Here is an 18299-nt window from a genome sequence, read left to right as displayed (position 1 = left end):
ATGGCCGCCCCAGTCGGCCACCTTGGATTCGGCCACGCCCAAAATCAATAGGGTTCTTCCTTTTCAGATGGTACATGTGTGACCCAAATTTCAAATCGATATGACGAACAGTTTATGAGTTATCGCACTCACAGCTATACATGTTGACGCCCGGACGGACGGACGGACGGACAGCCGGACGGACAGCCGGACGACCTGGGTGACAACAATATCCCCCTTCCGCCACGCGGTGGGGGATAAAAACTAGATTGACTCTGCTAATTTGAGCAAAAAAGCGAGAGCAGACCCGGTCTCAGGGCAACGTTTCGCCTTGATTCATACTGTGAAAACCGTGGGCATTTGTCTGTCTATGAAGGACGGTTATTATATTGACTCTGGAATCGTCATACCAACTGACATGAAGGCGGAGATGCTTCAAATAATTCATGATGATGGACATTATGGAGTGAAGAAATGTTGATGACAAGCCAATGATTGTATTTTGTGGCCCAATTTGAGCGGGGACATCAAGGACTATGTTAGTGAATGTGATCATTGTATCAAGTACCAGTCTGCTCAAAAGTGAGAGCCATTAATCCCTACTCCCCTTCCATCTCATCCGTGGGAACGGATAGCAGCTGATATCTTCGAGTTCGACAACAAACACTCTCTGATCATGGTGGATTACTACTCGAGATTCAACGAGCTTATATACTTACCATTTCTCACAAGCGAAATGCTCATTCATAAAATGAAGTCAACCTTTGCTCATTGGGGCATTCCTGATAATCTCATCTCAGATAACAGAAGTCAATTAGCATCCAAGGACTTTGTGGAATTTGCTGGAAAATATGGCTTTGAACATGTGACTGCAAGCGCAAGGTATCCACAGGCAAATGGATGTGCTGAAAAGGCTGTGCACATTGTGAAAATGATCCTGCGACAACCAGATCCATATCTTGGGCTGATGTCTTATCGTAATACTCCTATTGAGCCGACAGGTTTTAGCCCTGCACAGTTGATGCTGAGTCGGAGGTTGAGAGCAACTATGCCAACAAGAAGTCAACCTAACAACAACAAGAACCCTAACCCTAACAACAAGAAAGACTTGATCTTTAATTAAAGCAAGAAAGAGGCACTGGGCCAGGATAATGCCCATCATTTCGAGTTTGCTACTTGAGAAATAGCCATTTATTCAACGTTTTGTCCAGGATTTGTTCTGCATATGATGACTTAGGTAATAGGTTTTTGAAGCCTTTAGGGCTTATTTGTTGGTGGAGACATTGTTGAAGTACAGCTCATGCATATATACACGACATGGCTAAAAGTATGCAGACAACCCTTCTAATTAATGGATTTGGCTATTTAAGCCACACCCATTGCTGACAGGTGTATAAAATCAAGCACACAACCATGCAATCTCCATGGACAAACATCGACAGTAGAATGGGCTGTATTGAAGAGCTCAGTGGCTTTCAACGTGGCACAGCCATTGGATGCCACCTTTCCAACAAGACAGTTCATCAAATATCTTTCCTGCTACAGCTTCCCCGGTCAACTGCAAGTGCTGTTATTTTGATGTGGAAATGTCTCGGAGCAACAACAGCTCAGCCGCGAAGTGGTGGGCCACACAAGCTCACAGAACGGGACCGCCGAGTGCTGAAGCGCGTAGTGCGGAAAAATCGTCTTTTGTCGGTTGCAATGCTCATTACCAAGTTCCAAACTGACTCTGGAAGCAACGTCAGCACAAGCACTGTTCGTCGAGAACTTCATGAAATGGGTTTCCATGGCCAAGCAGCAGTACACAAGCCTAAGATCACCATGCACAATGCCAAGCATTGGCTGGAGTGGTGTAAAGCTGGAGCTGGAGTGATGAATCACGCTTCACCATCTGGCAGTCTGACAGACGGATCTGAGTTTGGCGGATGCCAGGAGAACACTACCTGCCCAAATGCATAGTGCCAACTGCAAAGTTTGGTGGAGGAGGAATAATGGTCTGGGTTTCTTTTTCATGGTTCGGGCTTAGCCTCTGAGTTCCAGTGAAGGGAAATCTTAACGCAACAACATACAATGACATTCGAGATGATTCTGTGCTTCCAACTTTGTGGCAACAGTTTGGGGAAGGCCTTTTCCTGTTTCAACATGACAATGTCCCCATGCACAACACGAGGTCCATACAGAAATGGTTTGTCAATATCAGTATGGAAGAACTTGACTGGCCTCCATAGAGCCCTGACTTCAACCCCATCAAACACCTTTTGGATGAATTGTAACACCGACTAATCCTAATCCTAATCATCCCACCTTAGTGCCTGACCTCACTCATGCTCTTGTGTCTGAATGGAAGCAATTCCCTGCAGCAATGTTCCAACATCTCGTGGAAAGCCTTCCCAGAAGAGTGGAGATGCAAAGGGAGGACCAGCTCCATATTAATACCCATGATTTTGGTATGAGATGTTGGACGAGCAGGTGTCCACATACTTTTGGCCGTGTAGTGTATGTTAATGAGAGCTGATGAGGCGTTGGTTTGGCGTATGTATAATAAAGTAGTTCCATCATGCCTGTTCACTGAACGAGTGTGAGTGAATCATTCCCGGTATTCGGCTACTGTTACAAAAATTATGGAGATTAAGAAGATGAAATATGAGCTTATCACTTGGAAACGATTCAAATTCAAGGTGTAAAATCACTCATAGATACAGAAATTTCCTCAGGCCGAGCAGCTCACCTCAGACCACAGACTTCACTAGTGATCCCTTGCGGTCTCGTCAAATTCTCAAGCCTTACTGAGAAAGCTGCACTCCTATAGATTGAAAATGTACACTATATGGAAACACGTGCTTTTTTACTCACCTCAAATACATGGTCATGTTCAGATTGCTTGACAACCCAGAGTGGGCAGCAAGGTTTGGTGCTTGGAAGCAAGGTACATGCTGAGCTGAGCTGAATTTCAGGTTGTTTCATTACCCTCATCGAAGGAGAGGGTATTGCATTTGGGTCCGTTTGTTTGTCGGTTTGTTTGTCACTTGCAAAGTCGAAGATTTTTCAAGTATATTGGTCAGTCGATTTTGTTATTGGGTCGCCAAAATAGGTGACCCTTATTGTCAGTAATTGGGTCGCCAAAATAGGTGACCCTTATTGTTAGTAATTCTGTCTGTTTGCTTGGATGTTTGTTTGGTTGTTTGTTCATTTGTCATCAGCACAATTGTTAGTAAACGTGGGCGGATTTTGACCAAGCTCGGGTGGTAGGTACATCTTTTGACCGAGTGCTTTGGAAATTGTGATGGTTGCTAGGGACGCTTTGGTTCCCAAGCAACAACCGAAAAACCTTCAAAATCGGTACCGTTCACGCGAAATCAATTCCGAAAGCCATTATCCCACGTAGGGTTATGAAATTTGGCACGAATGATCTACAGGTGATGCTCTATCAAATATATTCCGGTTTTTGTGATATATGGAATACTTTATCCGCAGCGCCCCCTACAATTAGGGTATGCGTGAAAATTGAAGGCCCCCCCCCCCCCCCCCGAGCGACCAGGTGAGTGCATCGATACGAATGAAACTTTGTCGGTTCATGGTACTCAATGAGTACAACTTTGCCTCAGGACATATTGAGCGATTTCGCTTAGGTCAGGGGTCAAAGGTCAATTAGTGCAAAAATCGATCAAATGCGAGAGCTGGAGGTGCCTTCGCGCCAAATGCTACTCCTCCTAGGGTTATGGTCGGATGGTCATGAAAATTCACACTAATCGTCTGGAATACATTGTGCACAACGATCGAGCCGGATTTTCGATTTAGATCTTTCTTCACCCGCAGCACCCCCTCGAACTTTGGGGATTTCCCATTTCAAACCACATTTTCGGTACTTTTCATTCAAATGGATACCGAGTAGTTATCAGTAGATGAAACTGGATGAGATTTGATATGCATAATCTTAAGTTGATTCTCTATCCGCTATATGACATTCATTTTGCTCTATATCTTATAGTTTCCATGCTCGGCAACCCATTGCCGCCTACCGGCTTGTTCTGTCTGTCTGTTTGTCACCAACAGGTCACAATTTTCAACTGATCTTCACAAAACTTCACCACATATTAGAGTTTGTCTTAAGAAAGAAGCCCATTGTTTTTGAGGTCAAAAGGTCAACATCAACAACTTTGGTGGGATTTCACAAATCCTCAAATTTAATCCGATTGACTTGAAATTTGAAGAGGATTTCTATTTCAGGTCACTGAATTCAACGAGCCAATTCTTTTTGAGGTCAACATCGACGAAAAGGTCAACATAGGCCAAAAGTCAACAACTAAGGTGGTTTTTCTAAAATCCTCAATTTCCATCTGATTGACTTGAAATTTGAAGATAATTTACATTTCAGGTCACTGAATTCAACCAGCCAATTACTTTTGAGGTCAACATGAACCAAAAGGTCAACATAGGCCAAAGGTCAACAACTTAGCTGAGATTTCTAAATTCCTCAATTTTCATCCGATTGACTTGAAATTTGAAGAGGGTTTATATTTCAGGTCACTGAATTCAACGAGCCAATTCTTTTTGAGGTCAACATCGACCAAAAGGTCTACATAGGCCATAAGTCAACAACTAAGGTGGTTTTTCCAAAATCCTCAATTTTCATCTGATTGTCTTGAAATTTGAAGATAATTTATATTTCAGGTCACTGAATTCAACCAGCCAATTACTTTTGAGGTCAACATGAACCAAAAGGTCAACATAGGCCAAAGGTCAACAACTTAGCTGAGATTTCTAAATTCCTCAATTTTCATCCGATTGACTTGAAATTTGAAGAGGGTTTATATTCAGGTCACTGAATTCAACGAACAAATTACTTTTGTGGTCAACATGGACCAAAAGGTCAACAAAGTCCCAAGGTCAACAACTATGGTGGTATTTCTAAAATCATCAATTTTCATCCGATTGACTTGAAATTTGAAGGGGATATATATTTCAGGTCACTGAATTCAACCACCAATTATTTTGTAGGTCCACATAGGCCAAAAGGTCATCATAGGCCAAATTCTAAAATTGACAATTTTCATCCAATTCACTTGAAATTTCAAGAGGAGTTACATATTTGGTCATTGAATTCAAGCACCAATAATTTTTGAGGTAAAATTTGTTTTATGGATTTTGCATGTATCGTGCTTTGCACGACATCTTCTTGTTACTTGCAAATCAAATATTTCTCAAGTATATTGGTCAGTCGATTTTGTTATTCTGTTTGTCTGTCTGTTTTTTGCCTACAGGTCACAATTTTAAACTGATCTTCATGAAATTTCACCAACTGGTAGAGATTGTCATGAGGAAGAAGCCTATTGTTTTGAAGGTGAAAAGGTCAACATAGGCCAAAGGTCAACAACCCAGGTGAGATTTATAAAATCATCAATTTTCATCCGATTGACTTGAAATTTGAAGAGGGTTTATATTTCAGGTCACTGAATTCAACCAGCGAATTATTTTTCAGGTCAACATAGGCCCAAGGTCAACAACTAAGGTGGTATTTCTAAAATTCTCAATTTTCCTCCCATTGACTTGAAATTTGAAGAGGATTTTCAGATCGGGTCAGTGAATTCAACCAGACAATTAATTTTGAGGTCCACATCGGCCAAAAGGTCAACATAGGCTGAATTTCCAAAATTGTCAATTTTCATCCGATTCAGTTGAAATTTGAAGAGGAGTTGCAGATTTGGTCATTTAATTCAACCACCAATTATTTTTGAGGTCAAATTTGTTTTATGGATCTTGCAAGTGTCGTGCTCTACACGACGTCTTCTTGTTTGCTTGTCTGTTTGTTTGTCCGCACAGAACTTTCGTGGTTTTCTCTGCAACCGCTTGTCAGATTGAGATGAAATTTTCACCATTGGTGCGACTACTCACGTAGAATGTTTTAATGATAAGTATGACATCATAGGCCACGTGGTGTGGCAGCCATGTTGGAACAAGAGAAAAACTTTAGACCTCTGTATCTCTGAAACCGTAACAAGGAAAAAATTGAAACTTGGCAAACAGCAAGTACTCCTCATGGTAAATAAGTGTGATATTTTTATGATATCATAGGTTCCTTTGTTATGACGTCATAATTGTAATTGTAGAACGCTACATCCGATCAGTAGGAAAATTTTTGAGGGTCATCTCGGGATAAAATGGTCTACAATTTTTTTTAATGACGTCATCAGTCACGTGTTTCAGCAGCCATATATATTTATACTAGCTGAAACCCCGTCACAGACGGATTCCGTTCATTCAACCACCCTCACCAGCTCACACACACTCGAGGGACATGGACTGGACAGGATGTGCTTGCCCCCGCCTACTCATCCCCCGCCCCTGCCCCATTCAATTTGCTTACCCCCGCCCAAAAATGTAATTACCCCGGCCCCGCCTCTTCACTCCCCGCCCCCCGTCTTTTGATTCCCCGCCCCACTTGCCCCCGGCCCCCACCCCCCTGTCCACCCCCTCACACTCAACTCTGCCTAATTCAACCCAGCCTCCGCCCCATTTCCCCCTGTCTCCCGCTTTCAATTTGCTTACCTTTGCCCAAAAATTTGCTTACCTTGCCCCCTGCCTCTTCACTCCCTGCCCCCATCTCTTCATCCCCTGCCCCCGTCTCTTCATCTCCCGCCCCTGCCTCTTCACCCCCCGCCCCCGCCTCTTCACTCCTTGCCCCCATCTCAACGAAAAGTGTTTATTCTGCTTCACAGTTGAAGTTTGACAATTGCCACTATGTGCGATGCACTCTTACAAGTTCCATGTTTCTTTCAGTCCAGGTCACAGTACCAAGAAAAACGTGACGCGACCGCTAGGAGGAGCACAAAATTGGTCCTTCAGTATTAATATATAGATATATATTAAACCTTCAAACATCTCTGAAACTGCTGAACAGATGAAGATAAAACTTTACACATATCACCACCTATCCATGACGAACAAAATGGTCACACATATGACATCATGTCACGTGGTTTGGCAGTCATATTGGATTTACCCAAAAACCTATGAAAATACACCACTCAAACGAAGTCCTGGTGAAGGTCTGCAATTTCTAATTGCTCTTTTTCTTGTTTTATCTCTGCTGCCAGGCTTCATTTATCTCAATCAGGACTCAGCTGGACTAGCCTTATTTAACCAAGCCTCAGCGAGCTTAATTTAAGGAAGCCGAACCCAGGCTCAGCAAATGTAATTTAACCAATATCTCGGTTCAGCAAAATTAATTTCACCAAGCCGAGTTTCAGCTTGTTTCATTTAACCTTGCCAAGCTTCATTTGAGCAAATACAGCAGAACTTCATCTGGCTGGCTGGATTTAACCTCGCCAAGCTTCATTTAACCTTGCCAAGCTTCATTTGAACAAATAGAGCAGAACTTCACCTGGATGGCTGGATTTAACCTCGCCAAGCTTCATTTAACCTTGCCAAGCTTCATTTGAACAAATAGAGCAGAACTTCACCTGGATGGCTGGATTTAACCAAGCCAAACTTCATTTAACCTCGCCAAGCTTCATTTAACCGAGCCAAGCTTCATTTGAACAAATAGAGCAGAACTTCATCTGGCTGGCTGGATTTAACCTCGCCAAGCTTCATTTAACCTTGCCAAGCTTCATTTGAACAAATAGAGCAGAACTTCACCTGGATGGCTGGATTTAACCAAGCCAAACTTCATTTAACCTCGCCAAGCTTCATTTAACCGAGCCAAGCTTCATTTGAACAAATAGAGCAGAACTTCATCTGGCTGGCTGGATTTAACCAAGCCAAGCTGCTGTTCACTTAACTTCGTTTAACAGATCCAATCCAAGCCAAGCCTAAGGGAGCTGAATAAATTTAATCAAGCATGCAGAGCCAGACTTAGCTGGGGCAAGAGCCACCATCTGTCATTTTCACATTTTCAATGACAGATTGTCACCATCTGTCAAAGTGAATTCTGAATCTGGCTGTACACGCCCTGAAACCTACCATGCATGCCCTGATCAAACCTTGCACGCACACACGCACGCAAAAACACACACACGCCCTAATTTTATCAGGCACAAGTTATGTTTATATTTTCCTAATGTTTGGCCTCAGATACATTTTTGAAGATGTGTTTCGTGTACACTATCCTGAAAACAATTTTCATATGTATCTGGTAGCCTATATATTAATCTCTATATCATATATTATATGAAAAATGATGTCATCTTAACGATATACCAATCTCATTTTCCTTCATGCCAAAAGTGTGCAAATTATGATTGCTCGGGCCAGGTGATAATTCAAACTTGTTATTAGACCGAGCAATATAACTGAGCGTCCGTCCGCCTTTACATACCCAAAGTAGAATTCCTGCAATGACCGCTGCCCCGAGAAGCACATAGGAACAAAATCAGTAGATTCAGGAGAGTACTGCAAGCTGTGCCTCCCATAATTGCTTCCAATTCACAGTTTAGCAGGTTGATAACGAGCCGTGACAAGAGCAAGGGAATTCAATCCAGTGCCTGCGCCAGGACGGCACACAGCATCAGTACACGTCACTGTCCATCCGCCCATGATAATCAATATCCTATGAGCAGCAATACTCCGTAAGGCCAATGCTCAGACTGTATTGCAGTTAATTGCAGCTTCTCAGTCTCATTACCATGGGCTTGCCCTCGTCCTCAAAGGAAAATATGATTTGCTCAAAACATCTCGACACAGGATGCAACACCACTTGAACAAAGGTGTCTTTCACGGGTTTGATTAATCTTCTGCAAGTCTCCCTTGCAAACAACAGCAAATGGCAACACTTCACAGAAACCGCAAGAGACCAAGCATCATTATATATATATATATATATATATATATATATATATATATATATATATATATATATATATATATATATGTCCATTGGGACCATACTCTGTACAGAGCGTTGTTGCTGCCGAAGCAGTCTCCTTGGCTATTGGGCACAATCCTGGACAGGTCGCCACTCTGACGCAGGATACTTGAATGATTCGGTCATCCCAGCAAGCTGGTACTCATTTTGCCGACCTCGGAAGGATGGCAGGCTGAGTCAACCCCCTGGTGAATTAATTCAGCGGGCAACGAGGCTTGAACTCAGGACCCTCGGATCCCAAGCCGCCACCCTAACCACTGAGCCAACACCAGGCTACATATATATATATATATATATATATATATATATATATATATATATATATATATATATATATATACATATATATATATATACATATATATATACATATATATATATATATATATATATATATATATATATATATATATATATATATATATATATATATATATATATATATATATACATATATATATATATACATATATACATATATACATATACATATATATATATACATATATACATATACATATATATATATATATACATATATATATATATATACATATACATATATATATATATATATACATATATATATATACATATATATATATATATATATATATATATATCTATATATATATATATATATATATATATATATATACATATATATACATATATATATATATATATATTATATGTATATGTGTATATATATCCATATAATGCATGTATATATGTGTATATCGATATATTATTTCTGTTAACGTCTGCGTGTAATTTGACGTTTCTCCTTCAAAACTGCCAGACGGATTGTCGCCACTTTCGACATGCAGGTGTTCTGTGGTCTAATGAAGAGCATGGGCTTTGTGAGATCGCGCCAGACAGACAGGTTTGGGAATTTTGGGCGATTTTCTAATTTGTACGTTCGTTTGCATGGCGACGTGTGACGTCACCGCTGAGAGGCATCATTCCGTCATGACATCATCGGTCATTCGCTGACGTCATTACGTCTGTCGTCGACAGACCGTCACCGCCGAGAGGCGTAATGCCACTCCTAGAAAACAGCGTCTGCAATGTAAAACCCTCTTCTGCACATGCTGACTACCTCAGAAGGTGAATTTGACACAAAAAATGTCACAAGAAGCATTGTATATAAAGTAAAGATTGATTTTAAAAAAATATTATTTCTGTTAATGTCTGCTCGTGATTTGACATTTCTCAACCGCCATCGTTACCTGTGTTGTGTCTTGAGTGTGTGATCTTCAAATTAAAGCGTCCAAGCGGTGTTCAATCGTTGGATGTGCGCCAAAATGTGCCGTTCATTGAAATTTGCATTCTGATTCTCGGTCACCCTCCACTGCTCCTGTTCAGTCTTGGGCTAGGCCTATATCATGTTAAACTTGCCCCATCAGACGCCAACCTTCCAGTCACACTGCAGAGGATGCAATTTCCAGTCAGACTCGCATACTCGATGACCATAAACAAATCCCAGGGCCAAACATTTGACAAACTAGGAATATACCTCCCAGCCCCTGTGTTCTCCCATGGCCAACTATTTGTTGCATTTTCACGTGCAAGAGGTTACTCCTACATATCTATCAAAGTGGAAAATAATTCCTCACAAGGACTATTCAGCAACAAGACACTCACCCAAAATGTCATCTACAGGGAGGTCCTTTAGAAAACTAAGGAAAGGTAACCATAGTGCATCACATCCCTGATGACACCCTCCCTAGCTTCCCATAACATCAACTATTATGCCTCATCCACCTTTTGCCACCCATGCAACTCTGTGCAGAGCATGGGTATATGCTCGTATGTATATATAATGTATATATATATATATATATATATATATATATATATATATATATATATATATATAAAATATATATATACACACACATTATATGGATATATATATATATGTATGTATGTATGTATATGTATATATATATATATATATATATATATATATATATATATATATACAGTGGGGAGAACAAGTATTTGATACACTGCCGATTTTGCAGGTTTTCCCACTTACAAAGCACGTAGATGTCTGTAATTTTTATCATGGGTACACTTCAACTGTGAAAGACGGAATCTAAAACAAAAATCCTGAAATCACATTGTATGATTTTTAAATAATTAATTTGCATTTTATTGCGTGAAATAAGTATTTGATCACCAACCAACCAGTAAGAATTCTGGCTCTCACAGACCTGTTAGTTTCATCTTTAAGAAGCCCTCCCATTCTCCACTCATTACCTGTATAACTGCACCTGTTTGAACTCATTTGTATAAAAGACAGCTGTTCACACTCAATCAATCAGACTCCAACCTCTCCACAATGGGCAAGACCAGAGAGCTGTCTAAGGACATCAGGGATAAAATTGTAGACTTGCACAAGGCTGGGATGGGCTACAAGACAATAGGCAAGCAGCTTGGTCAGAAGGCAACAACTGTTGGCGCATTTATTAGAAAATGGAAGAAGTTCAAGATAAGTCAATCTCCCTCGGTCTGGGGCTCCATGCAAGATCTCACCTCGTGGAGCCTCAATGATCATGAGAAAAAGTGAGTGATCAGCCCAGAACTACACGGCAGGACCTGGTCAATGACCTGAAGAGAGCTGGGACCACAGTATCAAAGAAAACCACAAGTAACACACTACGCCGTCATGGATTAAAATCCTGCAGCGCATGCAAGGTCCCTCTGCTCAAGCCAGCGCATGTCCAGGCCCGTTTGAAGTTTGCCATTGACCATCTGGATGATCCAGAGGAGGAATGGGAGAAGGTCATGTGGTCTGATGAGACCAAAATGGAGCTTTTTGGTTTAAACTCCACTTGCCATGTTTGGAGGAAGAAGAAGCATGAGTGCAACCCTCAGAACACCATCCCAACCGTGAAGCATGGAGGTGGAAACATCATTCTTTGGGGATGCTTTTCTGCAAAGGGGACAGGATGACTGCACCATATTGAGGGGAGGATGGATGGAGCCATGTATCGCAAGATCTTGGCCAACAACCTCCTTCCCTCAATAAGAGCATTGAAGATGGGGCGTGGCTAGGTCTTCCAGCATGACAATGACCCGAAACATACAGCCAGGGCAACTAAGGAGTAGCTCCGTAAGAAGCATCTCAAGGTCCTGGAGTGGCCGAGCCAATCTCCAGACCTGAACCCAATAGAAAATCTTTGGAGGGAGCTGAAAGTCTGTGTTGCCCAGCGACAGCCCATAAACCTGAAGGATCTGGAGAAGATCTGTATGGAGGAGTGGGCCAAAATCCCTGCTGCAGTCTGTGCAAACCTGGTTAAGAACTACAGGAAACGTCCAATCTCTGTAATTGCAAACAAAGGTTTCTGTACCAAATATTAAGTTCTGTTTTTCTGATGTATCAAATACTTATTTCATGCAATAAAATGCAAATTAATTATTTAAAAATCATACAATGTGATTTTCAGGATTTTTGTTTCAGATTCCGTCTTTCACAGTTGAAGTGTACCCATGATAAAAATTACAGACCTCTACGTGCTTTGTAAGTGGGAAAACCTGCAAAATCGGCAGTGTATCAAATACTTGTTCTCCCCACTGTATATATATATATATATATATATATATATATATATATATATATATATATATATATATATATATATATATATATATATATATATATAAAATATATATATATAAATATATATATAAATATATATATATATATATATATATAAATATATATATAAATATATATATATATATATATATATTTATATATACACACATATATATGTATATATATATATATATACACATATATACACATATATATATATATACACGTATACATACATTATTTATATATACTAGTACGTGCGTGGCCGTACGTGCAAAAAAAAATTAAAAAAAAAAAACTTTCAAACGGCGAGCCACAAACAACAACCACATAGGCCGTTCCTTCGCTCTCGCGTGCCCGTACGTGCATGGCCCGGAAGTTCGCATATCGCAGTTACGATTATTCGCAATTTCGTTTTAATGGCCAATTATTAAATTAGCGCCAACGTATTTTGCCTTTTCGCAATGTCATCGCAAGGAAAAACACAAAGAGAAGAGAAAAGAGAGAGAGAAAAAAAAAACTTTCAAACAACCACACAGGCCGTTCCTTCGCTCTCGTAAACGACGACTGGATTGAGGCATTGTGTTTATCTATAAATGCGCATAAGAAATCGAGAAATTATTAGAATACACGAAGTCATCACTTTCCGGAAGTCCATACGTTGTAACCCGTAATGGCGAACACGGCTGAGGTTCTCTTCCCCATCGGCCACGCCTACATATTCTTGTTACTAAGGAAAGGTAACTGATGTTACTAAGGAAAGGTGTGTGTGTGTGTGTGTGTGTGTGTGTGTGTGTGTGTGTGTGTGTGTGTGTGTGTGTGTGTGTGTGTGTGTGTGTGTGTGTGTCTGTGACCGCTGTTTCTCAACAACCACTGGTCCGATCTAATTGAAACTTGCCAGGTATATTGCTGGGGACCTGAGTATGTGCCTTTTCAAGGTTTGATATTAATCGGACAAGTGCTTCCCAAGTTATGGCCATTTATTTACCAAACCAATGACAGGACACGTTGCTGCGTCGGCATGGCCGATAGGGAAAGGGCGCCCTAGTTACCGTGGCGTAAGAGTGGCAGTGGTCAATGGCAGCGAATGTCATGGCTCACAAAGACAGGGAGGTAAGCTTGATTTGAATTTGGATTTTAATTAACTCTGTGTGTGTATCACAGCAGTTGTTACTTCAATGCAAGCGATAATTATTGGTGGAATGCATGTGAACATTCTGTACGGGCAAGCACTACTTCCGGATAGTGATGACTTACTGTATTGTAATAATTTCTCGATTTCTTATGCGCATTTATAGATAAACACAATGCCCCAATCCAGTCGTCGTTTACGAGACCGAAGGAATGGCCTGTGTGGCTGTTTGAAAGTTTTGTTTTTTTTTGGACGTACGGCCACGCACGTACCGGCACGCGAGAGCGAATGAATGGCCTGTGTGGTTGTTGTTTCTGGCACGCGGTTTGAAAGTTTTTTTATTTTTTGCAAGTACGGCCACGCACGTATGGGCACATACTAGCATGTTAAGTATCAACAACCCAACATACACGAATAGGCTGAACTTTACCTGGGACACAAATTCGATAATTCAACACCACAAGGCAAGGTTTGGCACAGAAAATTAGACGAATACAGATCCAGAGTCGAGAGGGGTCGTTCCAACACACCATAAGGCACTGTCACACCTTGACGATTTAGCCAGCGTATGCCGACTTATGAAAAATTTGTCTAAAATGCTGGCATGCGTCAAATATGTTATGGATAAGTTTTGTATACGTTAAGAGCATGCTGAAAAACACTGCTATACGTCGTAGAACGCTGGCTTTCATCGTTGTACTTTGCGGTTGTCCTCAAATTTTAGCATGCTTGAAATTTTACGACGTATGCCAGCGTATGACTCACACGTTCCGCTACGCTGGCCATTAGTTGTAGGCACGTTATGCGATCGTTGACACATGTCGACACACGTTAATTGTAAGTTACTCATAAGTCGAAACACATCGAGGTAATGATTAGCGTACCCGAAACTTATTCATAACCTATGAGTAACGTGTTGTAGGCACGTTACACGATCGTTGACACACATCGAGGCACGTTACACGATCGTTGACACACATTGAGGCACGTTATGCGATCGTTGACACGTCGAGGCACGTTACTTGTAAGTTACTCATAAGTCAAAACACGTCGAGGTAATGCTTAGCGTACCCAAAACTTTTTTCTAACCTATGAGTAATGTGCTTTGAACCTATGTGTAACGTACCTCCAACGCATATTGACGTATGTAGACGTATTTGATTGACGTCTTCCGGACGACCACAGAACTTACTGAACGTGTTTCTAATTTACAGCTACCGTATAATGGCATATTGGCAGCGTTAAAAAAAAAAAACAATAACTTCCGATATTTCGTCACGTGCCATTACGTCACGTCCGATTGCCTCTTCAGTTTGCTCATGTCTTATTTTTAGTTCCTCCTCTGTGAATATTTTCTGTTTGAGGATATTGTCATGTTGACGTCGAAACTTAAAAGCAAATGTCCGAATATATTTTAAAATTCGTGATAGACTAAAAAAAAAAATAATAAAAAAACAACAACAACAACAACTTCAGATATTTCGTCACGTGCTTTCACGGAGCCAAGGAGAAAAAAAGAAAATGTGCCTTGACGGAGAAAATGCTAAACATTACCTCGACGTGTTTCGACTTATGAGTAACTTACAAGGAACTTGTGTCGACGTGTGTCAACGATCGCATATCGTACCTACAACTTATTCCCAGCGTAGCGGAACGTGTGAGCCATACGGCGAGTACGTCGTAAAATTTTCAGCATGCTTGAAATTTCACGACGTACAGACGTACCACGAAATATGACAGCATACTTCATCGTTTTTAGCATGCTCTTAACGTATACACAACTTACCCGTGACGTATTCGACGTGTGCCAGCTTGGTTCGGCAAATTTTTCATAGGTCGGCATACGCTGGCTAAATCGTCAAGGTGTGACTGCGTGGTTGACACTTCCAATCTTCAGGCGGTTATGATTTAAATCGGCAAGCGGCAGCTTTTTAATAGGCTACGCCACGAGTTCGTCGGCGATACGTGTAGCGTGCTATGCCTAAGTTAAACTATCGTTGGGCATAGGTTGTGAATGCCGACAACAGGCTAAGCATTCGTTGGTATAAGTTATCTTTAACACAACAAAACGTTCTGTGCCCGTTACTAATACGTTATGCATACGACCAACATGTTATGAATACGACCAAAACTTTAAAAAAAAAACATCAAAATTTCAGCGTACGCCAACGTTTTACATACATTTTTATACGTTGCCATTGCTGGCTAAAGGCCCGGTCAGACCTTGACGTTTTAGCCAACGTATGCCGATTTTTGAATTTTTTTTCTAAAACGCTGGCACACGTTGAATACGTTATGGGTAAGTTTTGATAACATTGAGAGCACGCTGAAAAACACTGCCATACGTCGTTGTACGTTGGCTTTAAACGTTGTACTTTTCGGTTGTCCTCAAATTTTTTCATGCTTGAAATTTCACGACGTATGCCGGCGTATGACTCACACGTTCCGCTACGCTGGCCACAAGTTGTAGGCACGGTCTGCGATCGTTGACAGACGTCAACACATGCTACTTGTAAGTTAATCATAAGTTGAGACACGCCGAGGTAGTGTTTCGAGTACCCGAAACTTATTTCCTACCTATGATTAACGTGTTGTTGGCACGTTACGCGATCGTTGCCACACGTCGACAGACGTTACTTTTAAGTTACTCATAGGCTGAAAGACGTCGGTATAATGGATCGTCCTTGCGTCAGCGTCCACGGCCACGGCCAGGACACTTATTTGCAGCATTCTTCAAACTTTTCTTCGGCATGACGAGGATGTTCACACTTCGATGTCTAGCTTGGCTATGATTCCAATTGTCCATCGGCAGCGTCTATTTAAAATAGTCGAGTTTGAGCGTTTTAACACGTTCAGAAGAAACGCTTCAAATTTCAAAACCCCAGCGTCAAAAAACAAAGGCGAGTGACAGCAATTAAAATCGTTCATTGTAAACAATGAAAATAGTTGAGTGGTACCGTTTAAAAGTCGTTGAGTGTAAAAAAAATCCAATTGTTGAGCGCAAGCATCTACTTTCAATAGTGGGGTTTGAGCGATTTAACACGTTCAATAGAAACGATTAAAATTTCCAAACCCCAGCATCAAAAAACAAAGGCGAGTGACAGCAATTTAAATCGTTCATTGTAAACAATGAAAATAGCTGAGTGGTACCGTTTAAAAGTCGTTGCGTGTAAAAAAAAATCCAATTGTTGAGCGCAAGCGTCTACTTTCAATAGTGGAGATGCAGCCATTTAAATCGTTGAGTGGCAGCCTATGAACCTACCCGTGGACACGCGGACGCAAGGACGATCCATCATAACCCACACCCTCCCCCTCACACTCACCTACTACTGCCAACATGAACAAACTACTACTAATACTAATACTAATACTGATACTGATACTGATACTGATACTGCTGACATGGACATCGACTCAAAAAGGAACTCGAAAACACTGTTGGGTTCCCCTTTTATGAGCAGCATTTTTATATACCAATTCCCAAAACCGCTGGGAACACGTCTTTATATGGCAGTTGTAACCTAGAAACACGTTCATTTATTTTTTTTGTCGACCGGAAGACGTCATTGGAATACGTCTACATACGTCGATGTGTGTTGGGACTATGTAAAGAATTGGTTCAAAGCACGTCAAACATAAGTTAGAAATGTTTCGCGTAAAAAAGACATTACCGCGACGTGTTTCGACTTATGAGTAGCTTATAAGTAGTGTTTTTGGACGTGTGTAAGCGTCCACATATCGTGTGTAAAACTTATCCCCATCGCATGCGGAACGTGTGTCATACGCCGAGTACGTCGTAAAATTTTGAACATGTTTAAAATTTCTTGACGTACTCTACTTACTACGACGTATGATAGCGTACTTTAGCGTTGTACTCACGTATACCAAACTTACTCATACCGTATTTGACGTGCCCCAACGTTTTAGACACATTTTTCTTAGGTCGGCATACGCTGGCAAGATCGCCAAGGTGTGACCGCGATGTTGACACTTCCATTTCTACGGCAGTTATGATTCGAATCGTTGTGCGTCAGCCTTTTAATAGGCTACGTCACGACATCGTCGGCGATGCGTGCAACGCGCTATGCCGAAGTTAGACTATCGTTGGGCATCGGTTGTGTAGGCCGACAACAGGTTCAGCATTCGTTGGTATAAGTTATCTATAACACAACGAAACGTTCTGTGTCCATTACTAATATGTTATGCATACGACCAACTCGTTATGAATACGTCCGAATCTTAAAAAAAAACATCAAAAGTTCAACGTCAGCCAGCGTTTTACATACATTTTAATACGTTGCCATCGCTGGCTAAAACGTCAAGGTGTGACCGGGCCTTAAGTTGCTTGTATAATTGTCACACCCCCCCCCCCCACACCCCTCTCCTCTTTCCCTGTGTTACATACCCAATAAACCTTTGTTGTGCCACATGCTTTTCCTCGCTTGCTGTAAATAAGCAAGTGAAATCCTTCAATACAGCTCGTGTGGTGAAGCAAATGAGTACACTAATGTTAAAATATGCAATTTATGCTTTTTCAGTTGAAAAACAATTAAAAAGCGTACTTAATATTTGAAATGTAAAAATCTTGTTATTATTGTGATAAGCACCTTTACATATAACAGAAGGAATGAAATCGTTCGATACAGCGTGGCAGGAGGCGCAAAAGAATGATAGCATAAGAACTACTTAGCTTTCAGCATTCGGCGATCGGCGCG

General features: G+C 41.0%; 1 protein-coding gene across 7 annotated transcripts in view; it reads right to left on the bottom strand.

Annotated features, from left to right (window-relative positions):
- LOC147034757 (glutamate receptor ionotropic, kainate 2-like) overlaps positions 1 to 18299 on the bottom strand; it is a 186191-nt gene that overhangs the window by 61186 nt on the left and 106706 nt on the right. The window contains exons 1-2 of one of the 7 annotated variants that reach the window (XM_085888314.1): positions 10075 to 10362; positions 8297 to 8462 (exon numbers count right to left, since the gene is read on the bottom strand). The exons of 4 other annotated variants lie outside the window; for them this stretch is intronic. In XM_085888314.1, the coding sequence (XP_085744440.1) occupies positions 8297 to 8390 (94 nt within the window). In that variant the 5' untranslated portion in view covers positions 8391 to 8462; positions 10075 to 10362. Of the gene's footprint in view, positions 1 to 8296; positions 8643 to 10074; positions 10363 to 18299 lie in introns of those variants that run through there. 2 more of the 7 variants (XM_085888339.1, XM_085888322.1) reach the window with 2 other exon arrangements.

Source organism: Eptatretus burgeri, chromosome 1, assembly GCF_056783735.1.
Source record: "Eptatretus burgeri isolate ZD-2024b chromosome 1, Ebu_testis_v1, whole genome shotgun sequence".
In the NCBI taxonomy this organism is placed as follows: domain Eukaryota; kingdom Metazoa; phylum Chordata; class Myxini; order Myxiniformes; family Myxinidae; genus Eptatretus; species Eptatretus burgeri.
This window is presented reverse-complemented; position numbering and strand designations above follow the sequence as displayed.